Source organism: Micropterus dolomieu, linkage group LG10, assembly GCF_021292245.1.
Source record: "Micropterus dolomieu isolate WLL.071019.BEF.003 ecotype Adirondacks linkage group LG10, ASM2129224v1, whole genome shotgun sequence".
Classification (NCBI taxonomy): Eukaryota; Metazoa; Chordata; class Actinopteri; order Centrarchiformes; family Centrarchidae; genus Micropterus; species Micropterus dolomieu.
The window spans coordinates 4,023,380-4,045,017 of NC_060159.1; the positions used below are offsets into that span (position 1 = coordinate 4,023,380).

At 38.8% G+C, this 21,638-nt stretch overlaps 1 protein-coding gene, 1 long non-coding RNA gene and 2 pseudogenes across 2 annotated transcripts; 3 read left to right on the top strand and 1 right to left on the bottom strand.

Moving 5' to 3' along the window:
* LOC123978186 overlaps window positions 1-1,932 on the top strand; it is a 2,686-nt pseudogene extending 754 nt beyond the window's left edge.
* A 2,076-nt stretch (window positions 1,933-4,008) lies between these two features.
* On the top strand, window positions 4,009-4,923 carry LOC123977501 (histone H3). The gene has a single exon (XM_046060237.1). The coding sequence runs from the start codon at window positions 4,096-4,098 to the stop codon at window positions 4,504-4,506; it is 411 nt and encodes a 136-aa protein (XP_045916193.1). The 5' UTR covers window positions 4,009-4,095; the 3' UTR covers window positions 4,507-4,923.
* Window positions 4,924-5,963: 1,040 nt separating this feature from the next.
* On the bottom strand, window positions 5,964-6,343 carry LOC123977738 (annotated as a pseudogene).
* A 7,766-nt stretch (window positions 6,344-14,109) lies between these two features.
* LOC123978320 lies at window positions 14,110-15,144 on the top strand. The gene is made up of 2 exons (XR_006826919.1): window positions 14,110-14,152; window positions 14,671-15,144. It is a non-coding gene; the product is annotated as an uncharacterized LOC123978320 (long non-coding RNA).
* Window positions 15,145-21,638: the final 6,494 nt, after the last annotated feature.

Below are 21,638 nucleotides of genomic sequence, written 5' to 3' on the forward strand. Positions count from 1 at the left end.
GAGGCAGATGGCCGCCCACCCTGAGCCATGGTTCTGCTCGAGGTTTCTGCCTCTTAAAAGGAAGTTTTTCCTTGCCTCTGTCGCCTAGTGCTTGCTCTTGGTGGGAACTGTTGGGCTTCTGTAAATATCATCACAGAGTACGGTCTAGACCTGCTCTTTTATGAAAAGCGCTGTGAGATAACTGTTGTTGTGATTTGGCGCTATATAAATAAAATTGAATTGAATTGAAAAATTGAAATGTCCGCGAGAGAGCCTTTGCACACATGACAATTTGACAGTGGGACAGCCCTAAGACCTCACAGACTTCCCGGGAACACTCCTCAAAGTCTGTGAGGGTGGACATTGAGATTGGGCCAAGGAATTTAAAATCCTCTCCTCACCTACAAATCCCCTTTAAAAATGTTTAAAAAATCATCAGCATCAAATGCTATATTCTCAAACAGGTATTTGATGTATGGCAGCAGGTGACCTTTCTCCTTTATCATTGTTATATATATATATAACAAAATGTTCTTTTTACAACAAAGAGTTGACTGATATAAGAGCTTAAAATATTAGTTAGATTTGGAATTAGCTACTTTATGATTTAAAACCATAATTTATTTTAATTTGTAAAAAAGGGATCTGATCCGGAAAACCCTGAAATGTATTTTCAGTGAAATTGAAATAATTTAAGCTTCTTTGATATATTGATATTTACAGCTCTGGAAAAAATTAAGAGACCACTGCAAAATTATCAGTTTCTCTGATTTTACTATTTATAGGTATGGGTTTGATTAAAATAAACATTTTTGTTTTATTCTACAAACATTCTGACAACATTTCTTCCGAATTCCAAATAAAGATGTTGTCATTTAGATTATTTATTTGAAGAAAATGACAACTGGTCACAATAACAAAAAAGATGCATTGTTTTCAGACCTCAAAAAATGCAAACAAACAAGTTCGCATTCATTTTAAAACAACACAATACTAATATTTTAACTTAGGAAGAGTTTAGAAATTAATATTTGGTGGAATAACCCTGATTTTTAATAACAGCTTTCATGCATCTTGGCATGCTCTCCACTAGTCTCTCACATTATGCCATTCCTGGTGCAAAACTTCAAGTAGCTCAGCTTTGTTGGATGGCTTGTGATCATCCATCCTCCACTTAATCAAATTCCAGAAGTTTTCAATGAGATTCTGGTCTGGAGATTGGGCCGGCCATGACAGAGTCTTGATCTGGTGGTCCTCCATCCACACCTTGATTGACCTGGCTGTGGGGTAAGGAGCATTGTCCTGCTGGAAAAAGCAATCCTCAGAGTAGGGGAATATTGTCAGAGCAGAAGAAATCAGGTTTTCTTCCAGGACAAACTTTCACAATGCTTGATTCATTCGTCCTTCACAAAGACAAATCTGTTCAATTCCAGCCTTGCTGAAGCAGCCCCAGATCATCACCAATCCTCCACCAAATTTAACAGGTGGTGCCAGGCTTGTAGGCTTCTCCAGGTCTACGTCTAACCAACCACCAAGCTGAAAATTGGACTCATCAGATAAGATAACCTTACTCCAGTCCTCTACGGACCAATTCTTAAGGTCTTTTGCTTTGTCTTGTCTTTGCTTCTCATTGATGAAGGGCTTTTTTCTAGCTTTGCACGACTTCAGCATTGCCCCTGGGAGCCTGTTTTGAACAGTCCTCGTCGTGCACTTCACCCCAGCTGCTGTTTGCCATTCTTTTTGTAAATCACTTGATGTCCTCCTACAGTTTTTGAATGACATTCGAATGAGTTGGCAGTCATCCCCGACAGTGGGAAATCATTTTCGCCCTCTGCCAGTCTGTAGCTTTGTTGTCCCCAATGTCTGTTGCTTGATCTTGTTCTAATGAACCGCTATCTTTGAAATTTTAAGGATGGAAGCAACCTGATGCTCACTTTATCCTTCTGCCAGTAAAGCCAGAATTGAACCCTTTATTTTCAGCTGCTTTTGGCATGGTCATTTGTTCCTTTATTTTTGTTCAGATTATCTTTGAAGTACTACTAGCACTGTTTGCCATCCAGCTGGTCCTATTGCAAGAGAATAATGATGACCACAGCAGTGGTTTTATACTTTTTTCTCGTTAAATAAAATTTGGCTCAGGTGATCACTTAATCAGTACCTTATTATGTAGAATGAGGTGTGTCTGTGTTGGAATTTAACAGCCACTCGAATGGAATGGCTGCCATACATGTAGAGATAATGATTAAGACAAATATGGAGTGGTCTCTTAATTTTTTCCAGAGCTGTATATATCATAAATATATTTGTTAAATTAATTGTTTTGTTCTAATAACATACTACATGAAATTTAAATCTGATAAACCTTCAGTTCTGTATAAAATTATCCAAACCTCGGGTGATAACTCTCACATGAGCTGCATATCAAACACATTTTTACTGTTTGGATTGTACTGTCTCTCTAACTGATTTCTACAAAAAAATAATTGTGTAAATATCTTACCTATAAAATTTTACTTAAGTGCTGGATTTTACTTGTGATGGAGTATTTTTACAATCATTGAACAATGGCACCATCTAATGGATAAACTCAGAAACATTGTTAATGTAGGACCTTTTGATTTTGACATGTATGAAAATGTATTTGCTTATTATTAGGCTGCATAAAGTCAATAGACTGTGCTGTTTAAATATTGAAACATTACATTTAGAGTATTTTTACATTTATTAGTGTTAATGACTAGATTAGAGCTATATCTTCTAAAATATTACTGCTAATTCTTGGAACATAGTTGACCAGCCCATAATCTAACAGATATCATGGACCTTCAAATTCTAGTCTCCCTTCTTTATTTGGTTAACCTGATGATTTCTGGGTCTTTCTGTATGCTCTCATTCTTGCCTTTGTGTTTCCGACACTCTTTTTTTCAATATCTCAAACAGATCAACGTCTACTTTTTTTATTTTCTTGTATCTTTTCCCCATATTTGATACTGCTGTAAATGTTCTTTTAGAAGCTTAATAATTGTTGTGTAGCTTAAGTGACCCCTCCTGTGCATTAACCCTAGGTGCATTTGTCTGCAGTCAAGCATTTAGAATCATTGAGCTTAATTTTATGAGCAGTAACGTAGAGTAGTATTTAGTAATGTAGAGTGAGAAATGACGTTTGTGTCATGTTATAAGTGCTGATTTATCTTAATGTAGCATGCAGTGACAAATGAGGATCAAAGTATTTGTTATTTGCTGTCTTGTTTTCAACACCAACATAATTGCTAAACAAAGCAGTAGGCTTTACATTACCCTTCATCCTCCAACTCCATTAGCATTACATTAATTAGTAACTTATTAGCACCATCAAAAAACTATATCATTTGTTGGTAAATAAACAAACAAAAGCAATATAACAAATACAGTTAAAGATGTAAACTTTACTTGCATGAAAGTTGAAACACAGCTTTAATGATTTAATGACTTAATTACTTTCCACTTAATAAAACTATTTTCAGGTTGTGGGGAAGTAAAAGGAGACACAGCTTCTATATGGCTGTAGCCTACATTTTAAATTCATTGTTTGTTGTGTTCTCGAGTAATTTATGGATGTAGATGTTTTGACAATTCATAATCTAGTTTTGTAAGTTTGGGTCAACAAATTTCTCTTTTGGGTCTGGGGCTGTAAAGTTTGAGAACATTTAACAACATGAACATGAAACAATGCGAATGAACTTAAATATCGATGTAGTTGTGTGTATTTCTACTGCTTACCTTGTGATTTTGCTCTTGTATAGTTTCTATTTTTCATAATAATTTTTACTTTATCTACTTGGAATCAAGTTTTGTTTACTTATTTCTCCAACTCATCTTATTTTGAAACATGATAATTAGTCTCCAAATCATAGCTCCAAATGCTATGAAGTTGTAACATTTTTAATACGTCACTTGCGTTAGCCAGTTGCTGCGGATGATTGGTCAGTTTGAATTTTGTTTTTGTCCAATAGCAGCTCCTCTCAGCCTGGACCAGTCAGCGCCAACGTCGCTCCGGCTCTACTTTATAAAGCCGCCGCTCGCAATGTCAGCGCATTCTCCTTTATCTGTGAACACAGAGAAGTTATTGAGACTAAAATGGCTAGAACCAAGCAGACTGCCCGTAAATCCACCGGAGGAAAAGCTCCCAGAAAGCAGCTGGCCACCAAGGCTGCCCGTAAGAGCGCCCCGGCCACCGGCGGAGTGAAGAAGCCCCACCGTTACAGGCCCGGTACCGTGGCTCTTAGAGAGATCCGCCGCTACCAGAAGTCCACCGAGCTGCTGATCCGTAAACTACCCTTCCAGCGCCTGGTGCGAGAGATCGCTCAGGATTTCAAAACGGACCTGCGCTTCCAGAGCTCCGCCGTCATGGCTCTGCAGGAGGCCAGCGAGGCTTACCTGGTCGGCCTGTTCGAGGACACCAACCTGTGCGCCATCCACGCCAAGAGGGTCACCATCATGCCCAAAGACATCCAGCTGGCCCGACGCATCCGCGGAGAGAGGGCTTAACCTCAACCCCACACCTGTTTACACCACAACGGCTCTTTTAAGAGCCACTTCACTCAAACTGAACAACTTCTTCCTCCGCTTCATGTAGTTTAATGAAACCAGTTATTTTAGATCCATATTAAACACGGTGAATCACATTAAGCGGCTTCCAAGAGAGCCACCTTAGACTTTATATAGCAACATGTTAACTAACTTATATTTGTTTAGCTCTAGACTATGGGTTACAAGCAACATGAAGGTTACATTAATCTCCACATGGAGTTATATTGGGCTTATGCTGGAAGAAATGTCATTATCAGTGTAAAGTTCTCATCTGTGTATGTTTGGAGTCCTGTTTAATTTAGGGCCCAGATTTCTGAAATGAAAACCGGAGAAGTTTCTGGTTTGGTCAGTAAGTTAATAAAAATATATATGAAATAAAAAGGGGCGTCAATCTAGGTTTTATAATAGGCCTATGTCAAATATAACCCTCATGAATATAAAGTAATTTCAGGGCAGAAATAACCTTTTACCCTTTTCAGTAAATAAGTAGAGAATACTGCATTTTGTTGTTTTGGCCATTTAAAGGTATTTTAAGAGGTAAAAAGTACTTGTTGAGCTATAATCTGTCAAATATGTGTGAAACCAAGTCATTCTGAGGCAGATTCTACCTTTCAGCCAATAAGTAGAAGCTGCAGTCACTTTCTGGCAAGTAGAATGGGTTGTATTGGCCATTTAAAGGTATTTCAACAGGTAAAAAGGACTGGATTGGCTGGTACACTGCAAGTTAAATAATGCAAAAGAGATCATGTCTTTATTTTTATTTTATTTTTTAAACTCAGCAGTAAATTGTTGTTAATTATAGGCTACATGCTGTTTTCCAAATATAATAGGCCCTACTGCAAACACTTATTTGGCCACAGATGTGATTATTCCCTTAAATGAAATGTTAAAGTTTCACAAAGACATACCTTTGCTATCACCACGGACATAAAGTGATGTTTAGTTGCACATTATGTATTTTTGATCCAGATAAAAGCAGAGACGTAAAGATCACTTTTCGGTACAACACCTGTATGCTCTACTGTCCAGTCTTTCTGGCCATGTAAAATCTGATTTCAGGTCTGTTAAAACCTTATGGAGTTTTACGACTAACACACAGTTAAAACGAGGACAGCTCCAGATGGGGGGTGGTTTACAAACCACTGAAACAGTAAAAACCAGTCAATGTGGACACAAAATAAAGCTAGCTGATCCGGTTCTGTATGAACTTAGAGTAAACGTTTTAAAAGTAATAGGTTTGGGTGTTAAATTAACAGGAGAAAATGTGTGCATTTAGAAGCTTGGAGGCAATAATTGTTCTTTGTGGGAAAGTAGGCTATTTTGTTTTAAGATATAAAATCCAGCCAACAGAACCTTTGTCACAAATAGTAAGGAAACGGCTCTTAAAAGTGCCGTTGTGTTATAGTTCTGGGTGTTTACTTCTTGGCGGGCTTCTCGGTCTTCTTGGGCAGCAGGACCGCCTGGATGTTGGGCAGTACGCCACCCTGAGCGATGGTCACTGCGCCCGGCAGCTTGAGTTCTTCATCGTTACGCACTGCCAGCTGCAGGGGACGAGGGATGATCCTGGTCTTCTTCTTGTCGCGGGCAGCGTTTCCAGCCAGCTCCAGGATCTCAGCGGTCAGGTACTCCAGCACCGCTGCCAGGTAAACGGGGGCTCCTGCACCGACACGGTACGGTAGTTTCCCTTCCTCAGCAGCCTGTGGACACGGCCGACGGGGAACTGGAGCCCGGCACGGGAAGAACGGCTCTTAGCCTTTGCTCTGGCTTTACCGGCTCGTTTACCACGACCAGACATTTTGTTTGTTTTCTGCAGAATTCAGGGCTCTATGAGACGCTCTGGGGCGTCCGGTACAGACCGGAAGTGCTAGCTAGCTAGCTAGCTACGTTCGTGATAAAGGTGTTGACAGCCCCCAGAAGCCCCTACCCTTAACATAACCATCAGAAATGTTAGTACCTAAACATAAGTCACTGAATATATGCATGTCGACCGGCTAACCCTACCTGTTGGCATATAGCCCCATAGACTGTATATAATATATTAGCCCTCCCTTGTGTTGCTGCAACGTAGCACACGGGGGCGTTTCATACGGACGCTGAAGGGTTTAGCGTAAAATCCTTACGCTTTGTTACGCTGCCTGAAAGCGTCAGTTATGACGCATTGAGATGAGAACGTGTTGGAATTCGGCACAACAGATCTTCAACGCAGCGTCACGCAACTTTATAAATTCTTCCCTCTCACGGAGAAAAGAAAGGTCAGGTCGCAAACACAACCGCAGCTTTTGTGTGAACCGTAATTGTAGCTAAACGGCTGCATATGATAATAATATATTATTATTATAATAAGACAAACATGCCTGATACTTTCACAGTCAGGCCCTGGCTTACATGCTTGCAGCTATTAATGATTCAGCACTAAGAATCACAGTCGGTTCCCCCCGCTGGCACAAATCTCTATTCAGTTATCTTGTTTATAGGGGTGACGAGTCCCACCCGTCTAAATGATTGGTGGCCTAAAATGTCATCGATTTCCCAGTTGAAGCGCTCACAGCTGCTGGACTGGTTGGCACACAGCAATTACAATAATGCAGAGTCATCAGAATAATTGCTAAAGATATCATGTCTTTATTTTATTTACCACTCAGCAGTAAGTCATTTTATTATTGGCTACAGTCCGTTTTCCAAATATAAACAAGGACATTAGCCATAGGAGTACTTTAATCCATCCAGCTGTCCATAAACCATTAAATGTTTTAAGTACACCATTCGTGAAATACAGAGCAAGTTGTTGTAGGCAATATAAAACCAATTATTAAAATTGTAAAGAGAAATAAACGATATTCAATGGAGCAGTGATGAAGATGAATTTGAGTTTCAAAGTCTGATAGCTTGGGGAGGGGGGATGTCTGTGGTCATAAAACTCAAACACTCTGACTCAGTAACAGACCTTGTAGCGCAATATTTCATTAACTGATTAGCTAAATTCTCTACTCTCTGGCCTATAATGCCTTTTTTTTATGATTTTTAGTACATTCCACCTCAACTCATTACTATTATTTACTGTAAAACACTACATTTTCCACACTATTATCTTTGTAATATAAAAGATTTTGTATGTGTTTTCTATTTTTCAACGAATCAGGGCAACTGAGATTCTTATGGAGCTGAGCCAGCTTCTAAGGAATCAAGCCACACAGCCAGCAGCACCACCCTCCTCCTTGACTTCTGGACTGACCACTGGACTGACCACTGGACTGGCAGCTGTACAGACAGGCGCGCCTAGTCAGACAGGTTTACTGACCACTGGATTGACAACATATCCCATAGACCAGGTCTTACCCCCTTCTATGGCACGTTTTCCATTGGGCCGGCCAGACTCAGTGAGGGCCACTTTGAGTCAGCTTTTCCAGCTGTACCCTAAAGGTTCGCGCAAACAACCAAATAAACAAACCCAGCCCTGGGAGCACAAGTTTTTCTTCTGTGCACCCACTATAGTCCTAACTTGGAGGAAACAGTGTGCCTCGAGGCAAGTGGGCTTGGTGGGAAAAAAGTATAATTTACGGATGTGCAAGGTTCCTCACTGGAGTTTATTAGCACACTGGAAAGGGCCTTTCCTCCATTAAAGCACTCTGGAGGCTTTAAACTGGTGCGCTCCTGCAGGAGCAAGCAGCTCATTGATATCGCCATGCCACCAGGGGGCTAAACTGCAGATTATTTAAAGAATCGGAGCAGTTTGAACAAGGCTGTGGCCTACATTGTGCCATTACAGGCAGACCTCCCCCTGAATGGGGATGTGCAAAAGGTAAAAGTTGTAAATTATTTGTTTGTTAGTTTTTTTCCCATGTTCTTTATGTTACTCATCCCAATCTCTGTAAATTACATTTTAGGATGAAGGTATTGAGGAGTTAAAACAAAAATGCAACAAGTGCAACCATGAAGTGCCACTGTGTATTTTAGAGAACCATCTAAAACATTGCAACACCAGGTAAGCGCCTGCAACGGTTTCCTCTATGTTTAGTACCTGTATTGAGCTAAGCAAAAGTAGCAAAATATTCAGCGAATAAAACCACGACATTTTGTACATTTTGCATTTAAACAGACTAAAGAGATGCGAAAATAAAATAATATAACGTAAACTTTAAGAACAATTCTGAAATAATATTGGAAAAATATTTTTAAAATTACATAACTTGGAAGTGGGTCATACATTTTATTGAAAACTGATAGTCATATAATTTTAAATATATAATCTTAGAAATAGAAAGTGTGCAAGTACACAAAACATTAACATTTCACACAGATTTAATGTTTGGGAATCTAAAGTTATGGCTTTATGGAGAACTTCAAATTTACAACATATGGCTACTGTTAATTTATTTCATTTTTTTTATTTTCAGAATAGATGCATAAAACATAATTCCTAGAAATGACTAATGAACCTCATGCTGACTGGTCTTGTGACAGGATCGCTCATTAGAAACAGATTTTCTATTTTTTAATTAGACACCATCAGAACATCAGAAAATCTGCTGAATAGGAAATGATGAAGTCAAGAAAGTATTTTAATTCCCCATGAAATGTTATTTAAAACCACACTTTTTTATATTGTTATGTGGAACCACTTAAAATGATTAAATCATTTTTTTTTTATGAAACAAGAAGCCCCTGAAATGAAAGCTGTAAACACATAATTACAATATAAGTCATCCCATTTCATCACAGTACTGGTCAAGTAATAACTTTGTTTTATAACATTTTGGTGTTCCGTGTAAATTAAATTTTTATAAGAAAACATTATTGGGTGCTATTTGCACTAATGCTGACCTTTTGAATCAAGAAGCATGATATACATTTTATGATTTAAGAACATACATATGGTGTAAGTTAATTTAATTGCAATATTATTGTGTTAGTTGTAATACATTAAGGAAATTATTACTTATTCTTAACTCCCAAGTGGCTGTGTCTTTAATTAAGTAAAGGACAATGTCTATTCCTTAACTTTGGTTGTGTAACGTAGGTTATACCATAGTTGAAATATGTAACATGACATTTTTATTCTTACTTTTGTTTTGGTGTTGTTTACACTGTAGCATCACCACAACAGTGACAGACTCTAGTCATACGTGAGTAAAAATGTGTTCTTGCTCCTCTGTCCCTATTGCACTAACAAGCATAAAAGTGGTTACACCAAGAATACAGCACACACTGTAAAATTGAAGGAAACATAAAAAGTAAATTAATTTGACATTAAATCAAATACAGTATATATATATTTATTATTTACAAAATTAACAAAGGGAAAGTTTAAGATAAAATATGGCATCAACTCTAGTTCAGGGTCCTCTGGCAGTGTAGCTGAAGTAATTCCTGGATATAAAATGTTAATATAACCTGTTTATGCTCTGTTTGAAACTAAAAACATGACACTCTCATGTTTGGTAGTGCATCTCCTTTTTTTAGAGTATTTCATAATGTTGTTGTTGATTTTACTTCCTGTTTTTATTAATTTTCCGGTAACACTTTCTCTGAAGGTCATCGCTATAATGACTTATGCATATATTTATAACACGATATAATGCGTCCATAAGACATTATAACAGTTACAAACATGCATTAGGCGCTATAGCAAAGTTCATAATGTATTATGACCTTTTGATTTAATGTTTTATAACTAATAGTAATACCAGTTTATATCATATGCGGTAAGAATCTCCAACCATGTTCCATAACACATTATACATCGACTATATATATTATATATCGACTGCTTCGTTATGAATACACTTTAGTCACCATTTACAATTAGTGATATAAAATGGAATAATAGCTTATAGTAATGTTTAAAGTTATATAGCATGTCTTTGTTTGCTTTAAGTAAAGTCTTAAAATATCTATCCCTGTATAATATATTACAGGTGGACATAATACCATATGAACTAATAATATGACCTTATAACACGTCATTGTTTGCTTTAAGTAAAGTGACACACATTTTGCGCAGGAAAACAACTTTTATTTATGTTTCTTCACTTTATGAACAATCTGTATGAATTTTGAACATTTTGCAGTTTAGCACAAAAACACAACATAATTACATCAAGAAAACACGTTGTCTGGGTGGTGAAAGATCACTCAAGAGAAGACCTGTTGCCAACCAACATCATGTAAGAAGAGGCTCAGATGTTGTCACAGATGAATGGCGAGCCTATGGACAGGCCCTAACAGATGCAGTGGACGATTAACGTTAAAGACAACCACTTCACAAAATGTGTCCTATTAAAAGACATTTTAAAGTAATTGAATGGGAATACCGTTTGGGCAGTAGGAATGAGAATCTCTTGGCACCTCACAATTCGATTTGATTACAATTCAGAGGGCGGTGATCCATCTTGATGCATTTTTTTTCTTGTAAATTCTGGATAATTCCTCTGTAAAAGCTGACAAGAACTTGGTGTGGGAATTTGGCCTTCTTAAGTTTTCTTCACCAGCGTGGAGATGTGAGACGACCATGTCAGGTTCTCTGTGATGCTGATTCCCAGGAACCTGAAACTGTTCACCTGGTCCACCTCAGCACCACTGACGTAGACAGGAGTGTGTGTCTTTATGTCATTTCTGAAATCATGATCAGCTCCTTAGTTTTGCTGACGTTGAGCAGTAGGTTGTTCTCTGTGCACCACTCATGATTATCAATTTCCTCCGTACTCCTTACTCTGTATGGGCTGCTTAACTTTTTATCCTGAAAATATCCTTAAAATCAGCTTTTCTATTTTCAGGACTTAGTAGAGGAATCTACAAAATCATTGGAACAATAATTTCAGTCTGTGTAATTCATGGAGGAGTGGGGCCCCATGTTTTCTCCAATCGACTGCTCTGCCAGTTGATGGGGGAAACAACTCCTTTCATAATTTCATCAATGTCTCTATATTATGCTTTAATTGTCGCATTAAAGCTACATTTGATACACGTCTTCCTATTGTCATTACAGGTTACATTAATTACATTAAGGTTGCAGATCCTTTGGTTTCTATCAAGCCCCTTATATCTTCATTGACGTTAGGAATTCTGGTGTTTTTCACTCTAACATTAGTTTTGCTTTAATATTACAGATACAGTTTTTGCTCTTATTTTAATTGTACATAAATATTGCATTATGTCGTACTTCTTTGCACACTTTTCAGCAAACTTATCTTTCAGACTCTGTTCAACACTTGATGTTCTTACACTTCTTGCACAGGAAACCCATGCAGACACAACCGGGGTCAGATATTAGATGGGCAACCTTAGGACAAAATCTTGTCAAATGGGTGGTGTATTTTGTATTGTCCTTGATGTAGGGCTGAGCAATATGGCCAAAAAATGTTATCACAATAAAAAAATTCATATAATTTGATATACATAATTATCACGATAAATGTCCAATAATCAATTCTTTCAGGTTTAAAGACAGAATTTTGCTCCTGAGTGACAGTAGAAAACCAGATGGTTAATTGTGGTTTTCTATTTATGGTCAGAACATGACAAACACTTTCCAAACAGTGGATCTTTTCAATAAATCAATCATGATATGATATTATGATGTCTTTTCCTCAACTAAATACCTTTTAATAGAAAATCATCGTGCTAATTCATGCTTCAAACCTTTATTGAACATTACGTTATATTGTTTAGAAAAATTATATTGCATCATTATTATTGTCCACAACCTGTAGGAGTGTGTTAATGTACGAAGGCTCTAAACAGTAAAAAAACAAAACAAATCAAATGCTATGATATTCTTAATGTCAGAATTCATGTTGTGTTTAGGCTAGAGTTTTAATACTACCCTACCCTGACCCTTCCAATTGCTTTTTTGTGTGTCCAGGTATGATACACGTGCCTCCACAATTTGGTAATTGGAGGTGAATCAGAGAGGTTGGCTTTTGTTTTGAAAATCATCAGGGGCACTTTTGCACACCCATACATGAAATTTATATTAGCCAGCCAGGTTTTGTAACTTTGTATTGTCTGAAACTAATTATTGGTTCGTTGCAGATCCAACAAGCAGCAACGGTGGAGGAAACCGGTGAGGCTGCAGAAGAGGCAGCCTCCAACCTGTCCCTATTGGGGTCCCTGACCATCATCCGGTCTCTAAATGACAGGGATGACATTCTTTCTTCGGCCCTGACATTTTATTTAGAGGGAAGAGTGAACGCACCTCTAAGACAATAAGTGCTTTTATTGTGTCTGTGGAACATAGCAGGAAATGGCATGTGTATTTGAAAGATTAAAAGACAATTGGTGTGATATGTTTTCGGTGTTAACGCACTATAGGTTACTTAACAGATTTCTCCGCTACCCCTGATCCTACACTAATACCAAAATAAAAAAGGAGGAACATGAGAAGCATCTCAATAATGCAGCAAAATACATTAAGCTAAAGTTTGTACAGCATGTAAAATACAGTATGTTGCCCTGACTACCTGCTTAACCTAGTTACTCTTGAGTAACCTGAGCAGTCATGATGACTAACCTTTTTAAGGTGGCAGGAAGCGGCGTATGGAGGAGGAGAAAGCTGTTGGCCACTGGAGGGACTGGCTCATTGATATTGAGGGTATTCACACTTTGAAAACTTGAAATTAAAAATGTGAAATCATTACCTTAGTGCACAATTTTTATTCACAGTAATTCTTCATGAAGTTTTCAAATACAAAAATGTAATTTCAGGAATGATATCATAGTGGTCCACTTGATAACAGACCAACACCACAAAGTATATCTGCATTACTGAGAGTGTGTACATAAAATAACTTAAATAAATGGGAATGGTCAAGTTCCAGTCAATTATGTATAAAAGTCACTTTTATGTCCCTATGGAGAAATTTGTCTCTAATAAAAGGAACTGCTGCAACAACAGCATGACAATAAAACCAGACCTAATCAGTTTTGAGACCTGCATGCTTAATTGTGATTTTTATTTAAACAGCTTTATCACTATGTGTGATAATTATGCAAACCTTTGTCTGGCATTGAGCCAATGGTTTTTTTGAAGCCATTACATGGTGGGCCATAACATAGTGAAATAATTGTAAACCTTTGTCTTATCGTGTGCCTGTTTAGCTCAGTCAGTATTGCGCAGGACTCCCAATGGGAGAGTTGTATGATTGATCCCAACATGCTGTGAATGTTAAACTAATTAATTTTAAGGACATGCAACCCGCATTCATAAAACTATGGACACTCTTTTGAATATCCTTCAGAAATTTTCAAAGTAAAAGCTCTCAGTAAAGTCAACATGAAGCATTGCTGCAATAAAAATGTATTGATTAATTTTGTAGGCACAATAACGTAAGATGAAGTGATCATTTGTGTAGCTGTCATGTCAGATCTATTTCAGTACCAGCCATTATAAATTGATTTTTTTTTTTTTCTGCCATCAAAGCAATCTTGTACAGAAATATTTGCCTTCTATCATTTCATTGATTAACATGGATCGCATCTTTTCATTGCAGGTGGAGATGCTGTCCTGTTTGTGGAGGATGGACTTGAGCCAGTCAGTGTGACTCTTGAAGATGTGCTGATGTTTGCAACTGGCACAGAACGAATCCCTCCACTTGGGTTCAATGAGGTACCTACACTGGCTTTTTTTAATGAGCCAGTTAACAGCAGGAGGAGGGTTTTTTCTGAGGCAAACACCTGCACTCTGATATTGAGGCTGCCATTACATGCCTCATATGAAGCATTCTCTGACTATATGATATCTGGCATTGTCCAGTCTCCAAATTTTGGAACTGCCTAAAGATAAGGGTGAGGTTGCGGCATGTACTGTATATAGTTCTTACATCATGTTTTGTTCATATTATTTAGTTAGCTCTGTTCCCCATTGGAGAACAAAGTCAGCAGAATAATTACAAGTGGTCACCACCTGCAGAACCACTCCTTTGTTGGGGGTGTCTTGCTAATTGCCTATAATTTCCACCTGTTCCATTTGCACAACAGCATGTGAAATTGATTGTCAATCAGTGTTGCCTCCTAAGTGGACAGTTTGATTTCACAGAAGTGTGATTGACTTGGAGTTACATTGTGTTGTTTAAGTGTTCCCTTTATTTTTTTGAGCAGTGTATTTCTTTTCTGGGTTAATGCAAGGAAGAGCTAAGAGAAATGCATGGACTGAAGCGGAAACAGCAGAGAGATCCAGACAGAGCAGAACACCAGATTCATCATTGAAGTAGGGGGAGCTAATGAGCACCTGGGCATCATTTTACCACAGCCTATGACCAGCAACCCGAAGTCTTCGGCCGTCAGGTCATCCAGGGCATATCTGTGTCCTGTGTGAATACATGTTGGTGACATTTTTCTGTGTTCCAAAAAACAGATACTATTTGAGATAAGGCTTTGATGTAACACTGAATATCTGATTATTCACAACCAATAAGACAGTAACATTTTAAAATATTTTTACATAATATGCAGAGGCTGTGGAGCCACCACCAGCATTGTGTGAATGTTTGAATTGAGTGTGACCAGAAATTGTTACTGTGTTCTAACACTAGCCCTGTGCCTAAATTAAGTGTCATAATTCTGTTTGCAAATTTCCAGTAAAACACCTTGTCAATGCCATTGTCATTTATAGTATTATTCTTGATGTTACCTAAATCAATACAGAAAAAATGCTTCAGAAGATTACTTATTAATTTCCAATACCATAAAGGTATAATTCTCACAGTATTATCTTTTTTTGAAGATTGGGAGCATGTTGAAATATATACTATATTATGCCATCTTTATTTAATTTATCAGGGGTAGCATATTCTGATTACTAATTATGATTTTTATGTTGATATTGTTGACGATCAGCCAGTGTCTCGACGGCATGCCCAACAGCAAGGTTGCACAGATTTATGGGCGAGAAAACAGACCACGCTTGTGGGGCATGCGCAGAACCATAGGTAACATAAATCGACAGAACACCGGAAAAAGTAATTTGGACAACCTTACTGATAAAAATCTGCAAGAAGTACTAGTGGCAACATTTTTTCTTCATTTGTTGAAAACTGTATAAATTGTTAGCAAAAAGTGGGGTCCTCTCTCGATGGGGATCGTCTAAATGCATGGAATCTGCCGCTGGCCCATCACCTTGTTGCATGACTACATTGATGTAATAAATTTATGAGAATTAATACCAAATTATGAATTTTAATATTCAGAAAATATTAATTCATAAAGCTCTCGCGGGGCACCACCCGATATATCGTTCGCCCAGGGTTTCGGGACTCCCTGGGTATGGCTAATAATTAGACAGTTATTCACTAGTGATCAGTTAGTTAACAATCGCTCATTATCTTAAATCAGTCAGTCAGTTTCATATGGAAGGGGTAAATTCTATTGGCAGGGACTTAGAAATAGGCAACACACACAATTCCTTGGTTACAGTGAATTTATTAACTAACTAAGGTGCTATAAAAATGCGGTTAAATACACCAAAGAAATAAACAATGGCTAAACAATGAGAATGTGGGTTTCGATTGTGGGAGAATTTGACTCATACGGCAACTAATGAATGCAATTAGATGATAACTCGGTTAAATTTGTCTAGGAGTTTCAAGGATTAAATATGCTGGACTAACCAACTATTGGACATCACTGATCACAGAGTGCAGGGTTTTGGTCTTACTGCTTGTGTTTCTCCCCGCCGGGTTGCTGGTAAAATGGCCTCACACTGGCAGAGTTCGTGCGTTCTCATTTAGGACAGCTTCAAGCCGTCGGCCAGTCGTTTTCTCTGCCAGGGAATTGCTCTGGAGGTCGGTTTTTGGTAGGCTTATTGAAGAAACATGCAGTGGGGGCCAACCCTGGCTCGGGTTAGCAGTTTTTGTCGTCCTTTGTTACTGCTGGCGGGTCATATGGTTGACCCGGGCGTCGGGGCTCAGTGTCATTTAGCTCGACGGAATAAAGCTTAAAACTTGGTCGTTCTTGAATTAAAACTAGGGTAACTTAACGGACTGATAACTTTAACAAAACAAAACCACAGCAAATAAAACAAGTAAACTGCTGAAACGAGGGAAAGCTGAGGTCGCGGCACTTCGCGTGTGTAACTTGAAACGAACAAAAGCTTTTGTTGTGCCGGGCCGAACTCTTAGGGTGTTGCTGGGAGAGGGGGGGCACGCCGGCTGCGAACACGCGCTTGTGTCGCTATTTTGTCTATTGGGGCGTGGTTCCCAGAGGGCAGTCCATTGTCCCTTGAGGAAGGGCTTTGTTTCCGGTTCCCGACGGAATGTCTTTCTTTAGACATATTAAAGTTAATCAAAAACAAATCTACTGGCGCGTATTGTAATCAAATATCTTCCCACAATCAAACCTCAATTGTCAAACGGTTGTACCGTTCTTAGTTTTAAGCACTTGATAAGGGAAAGAATTGTCAGATTATTGGACATGATAAATGTGACATTTAAACATTAAACGGCATTTCAGACGATGGCATGTAATACTTATTTCGTCCACTTGGGGGAGCTCAGGTTACATGACGATAGCTTGGATTAACCCTAAGACAATCTTTGTTTAGGAGCTGGGAAATTCAGTTATTTAACCTTAAATTCAAGCTGGCAAATTAATCGAGTATAGGATGACATTTCTTTATCATCATTTCTAAAGGAGGTGTCAGAAAGTATTGTGAACAAGCATTGGTTACACATAAAATGAAGGAATGTCATTAACCTTGCTGAAAAATAAAACACTGCAAAATTAACTTATTTAGATTCTAGTCAAGTAACTTTAAAGATTTAATTAAACCAGGAGGCTTTGAATCTTGAGGAGACAGCAGTCTTTACACAAAGGAGTTCAGGGCTGTCCCTGGTGTCCTGGATTTTCTCACACCTGGGCGTGAAAAGGAATATCTCCTTTGATGTGAGGTAATTAAACACAGAGGAAGGTCAGTTGCCATGGTTACATGTGTGGGGGTCAGATTAGGGTTTCCTGCCCTCTCTTATTGAAGAGTTTTGATAGGCAGTTAAGGAAAACGCTAAATGCTGGTCAGTGTTCCATTGTCAGTTTAACAGTCAAGCGCCGCGTTATCTGGCTGCGGCATCAAAAGGTGCCAGTTTTACGATCAGACTGAGACAGCACATAGGAAGAGCGAACCTTTCACCTTTTCCTTTGGGTCTCTTCAGCCGTCTGTTGAAAGTTGATATCTCAATCCCCTCCTTTCTTTCTCCCAGAGAGGAGGAATTTCGAGTCTTCAAATTATTTAATATAAAATGCACAAATCCTCACTGTTGGTACACAACAACCTAAAGTAATGTTATATGTCATATTTTTAATAAATTACCCCTTGTGCATTAATTAACAATGTGTACCCTAGATGCCTATGGCAATCTTATGATATTCAAACATTAATTCACAAGATATTATCGACTTTTCAGCCTAAAATGCATTATTGAAATTGTGCAATTGACAAACAATGCAAAAGTGCCATCAAGTGAAGACATAACAAAACAGCAAGACAGATTAAATTGTTCTACTGAAGAGAACAAATCGGAAACATGAAAAATATTTTTCACGCTTCCTTTTGGTTTGATTTACAAAAGAACCTTTTGAAAATTTGGACAAAGAAATCCTACTAACAAAGCAAAAGTAGCCTACTGTTTTTTTAAATAGTACAAACTTCTCAGCTGACATAACTTACATAGTTGTGATTAATATCTTGGATAAATATTATATCCATTAGATTATCCTCCTTTTAGATTTCTGTGTAAAATTTAATTTTACATCAACACTTTTAATGACAAAAAGGCTGGAACATGTAGGCCTGGAGTCCTTGTATTGAAAATAATCTTGGGTTCCACACTCCAGTCCAGTTGGTGGCGGTAATGCACCTCTCGGCTAGTTTGCCAACTGCCAATAAAAAAAAAGAAAGAAGAAGTTTGAGTGAAAAAATTCAAACCTGACGGCGATGAGCTTATCAACAACGTTGTAGCCTATACACACGTAGCTGTCACACAACGGTCTCCTTTGGTAGGTTATCCGTGGCACTATCCACTTGCCATACACCAGCGGTCATAAGTACTGTATTAACACACCAGCGTACAGCACCCTAATCACACAATGTGTGATAAAAGACCGAAATATAGTTCATTGTTTCCATCTGGTCTCAAACCAGGAACCTTCAGTACGGAAGGCAAGTATCTAATCCACTACACAGCAGAAACTGTGATCCACAGTAATTGCCATCCGCGTTTAAAACAGATAACAGGATGGCTTAACACATCCGAGCGGCGGACCTCAAAGGTAGAGCGGTGAGTAGCCATTGGACAGGGGTATTCAATTAGAATTCAAAGAGGTCCAGGTACAGAAAATTTCCCGAAGCAAAGGTCCGTAACATCGACTAACTTGCTAGTGATGGCAAGTTCGAGTCTTTTGACAGACTCGTTCATTCAAATCTCTTTCATTAAAATGAACTTATCTTTTTTTGAGTCATTTTGTTCATTTGAACTAGGCTGGTTATTGTGGCGCTGCAGCCCCCTACTAATTAAAAAACAGCACCGTTCTCAAACACGGAAGGCTGTCTGGCTGGCTTTATTTGACAAAGTATAATGCACAAATTCACCTCTTGATTACTGTACAGGTGCTAGTCATATAATTAGAATATCATCAAAAAGTACAGAAGTCTGTGGCACTGCTCAGGTGTTATGAGAGCCCAGGTTGCTCTGATAGTGGCCTTCAGCTCTTCTGAATTGTTGGGTCTGGCGTATCGCATCTTCCTCTTCACAATACCCCATAGATTTTCTATAGGGTTAAGGTCAGACGAGTTTGCTGGCCAATTAAGAACAGGGATACCATGGTCCTTAAACCAGGTACTGGTAGCTTTGGCACTGTGTTGAGGTGTCAGGTCCTGTTGGAAAATGAAATCTGCATCTCCATAAAGTTGGTCAGCAGCAGGAAGCACGAAGTGCTCTAAAACTTCCTGGAAGACAGCTGCGTTGACCTTGGACCTCAGAAAAAACAATGGACCAACACCAGCAGATGACATGGCACCCCAAACCATCACTGACTGTGGAAACTTTACACTGGACTTCAAGCTACATGGATTCTGTGCCTCTCCTCTCTTCCTCCAGACTCTGGGACCTTGATTTCCAAAGGAAATGCAAAATTTACTTTTATCAGAGAACATAACTTTGGACCACTGAGCAGCAGTCCAGTCCTTTTTGTCTTCGCTTCTGACGCTGTGTCTTGTTCAAGAGTGGCTGGACACAAGGAATGCGACAGCTGAAACCCATGTCTTGCATACATCTGTGCGTGGTGGTTCTTGAAGCACTGACTGCAGTCCACTCTTTGTGAATCTCCCCCACATTTTTGAATGGGTTTTGTTTCACAATCCTCTCCAGGATGCGGGTTAGGGTTAACCCTATTGCCTAATTTGGTGTAATGAAGAAATAAAATAAAATGTCTGTCATGATTTTCTGCTCAAGGTAATGCTGAAAGTTTACTATAATGCAAGACAGGAAAAACAAGCCAATTCCACAATTAGACAAAGCTGATGATTATCTGAGAGGAAATGATTAACTGATTTTATATATTTGTGTGCCAATTTATTTTTGGTGATTTTTATCTTTTGATTTGAAACGAAAATGATTTATTTGAACAACTAACCTTATTGATTAAGGAGAAGAGACATTCTTAAAAGATTGTAGGAGTGTGGCTGCCATTTTGGTCTTTCTAAAAACTAAAATTGACAGCACACACAAACATTTTTGTAACTTTTCTTTATTGGATAATTATCTTTATTTGATCCCCATTGGCATTTTCTGACTGGGGTCCACTCAACTGTATGTTCATTAAATACACTGACAATTAAATAACTTTTTTTTAATTAAAAATTTAATTAAATTCTTTTTTTTTTAACTCTTTTTATTTTAAGATACAGTGGAACTCCTGCAGAACATCATTAGCGCTTACCATTTCTTTTCAGCATCAGTTTGGCTTTCCAGATTGCAGACACAGGCGCTTCAGGTTACTGTGAGGTCCATGGACACAGTCTGCTTTGATATCTTGTTGAATCCTCTGATATCCTGTTTGTCCATTTACTAAGTAATGAGTAACTTATTAATAATCAAAAGGCCAATAATGCAGTTCTTATTACATTACTTCACTCCATAAACAACTGGAAAGACAGGAGATATCTCATGTGAGCATTCAAAATTTATGAAAGCTTTCCACAAATGTATTTCCTCTACTGGACTCTCTGGGTACTACCTCCTCCAATCACACGCATGCACTTGCCCACTGAAATTTTTATTGTGGACGTAGCCGACCAATAGGACGTCGCTACCGACACGTGCATGACGGATAAATAGCAGTGTCCCTACTGCCTCAGCATCCTTTTTCTTCAGCAAATGGCGAACTGCTCTCTGAATTCACCACCTCCACGGATGAAGTTGCCACTTCTAGAAATTCATCTTTGCACCCGGGCAAAGTGACCCAAGGCCAAGGCCACGTCTCTTTTGGTATAGCGGGACGAAAGAGATCGCTGGCTGCTTCGGTTGGTTTCGTTTCCTCCACGAGCGGCTCGTAGCGCAGCAGGTGAGGGTGTCTACCCTGCCGCTGCTACACATGTAAGCTGTGAGTTTGAGGCCGACGTCACTACCTACCATAGTCACAGTGGCTGTGTTGCGTTCAAGGCCCGGTCTGCCTTTTCCAAACGCCGGCCATAGTGTGTTCAAAGACTCCACGGCCCGCTCAACCTTTTTTAAAAGAGCCCATGGTGCGTTCAAGGACAGTACGGCCTTTTTGATTGCAGATCCTTTGAAAAAGAGTCTCAGCCTTATTTAACCAAAAACAAAAAAGGTGGCAGAGGGAGTAGAGGCTGATGCACACCACCAGGTCTCCTCCCTCCGTTATGTGTCCAGCATGCAATTATTTGTGTTTCATGTGCTGCTTGTGTACACACTGAAAATGCTGTGAATGTTAACTGATTAAACACAGAACATTCCTAAAGAGACAGTGGGAGGGCCCGGGTCTTAGCTGCACTAGTCAAACCACAGAGACAAAAGCCCCTGGCCCACATCGCTCTCCTGGTGGCAACCGAGCGAGACGGTAGTAGGACCTGGGCTTCCTCCCTACTA

Coding starts and splice junctions, on each gene's coding strand:
- LOC123977501 (XM_046060237.1), top strand. CDS start 4,096: ATGGCTAGAACCAAGCAGACTGCCCGTAAATCCACCGGAGGAAAAGCT.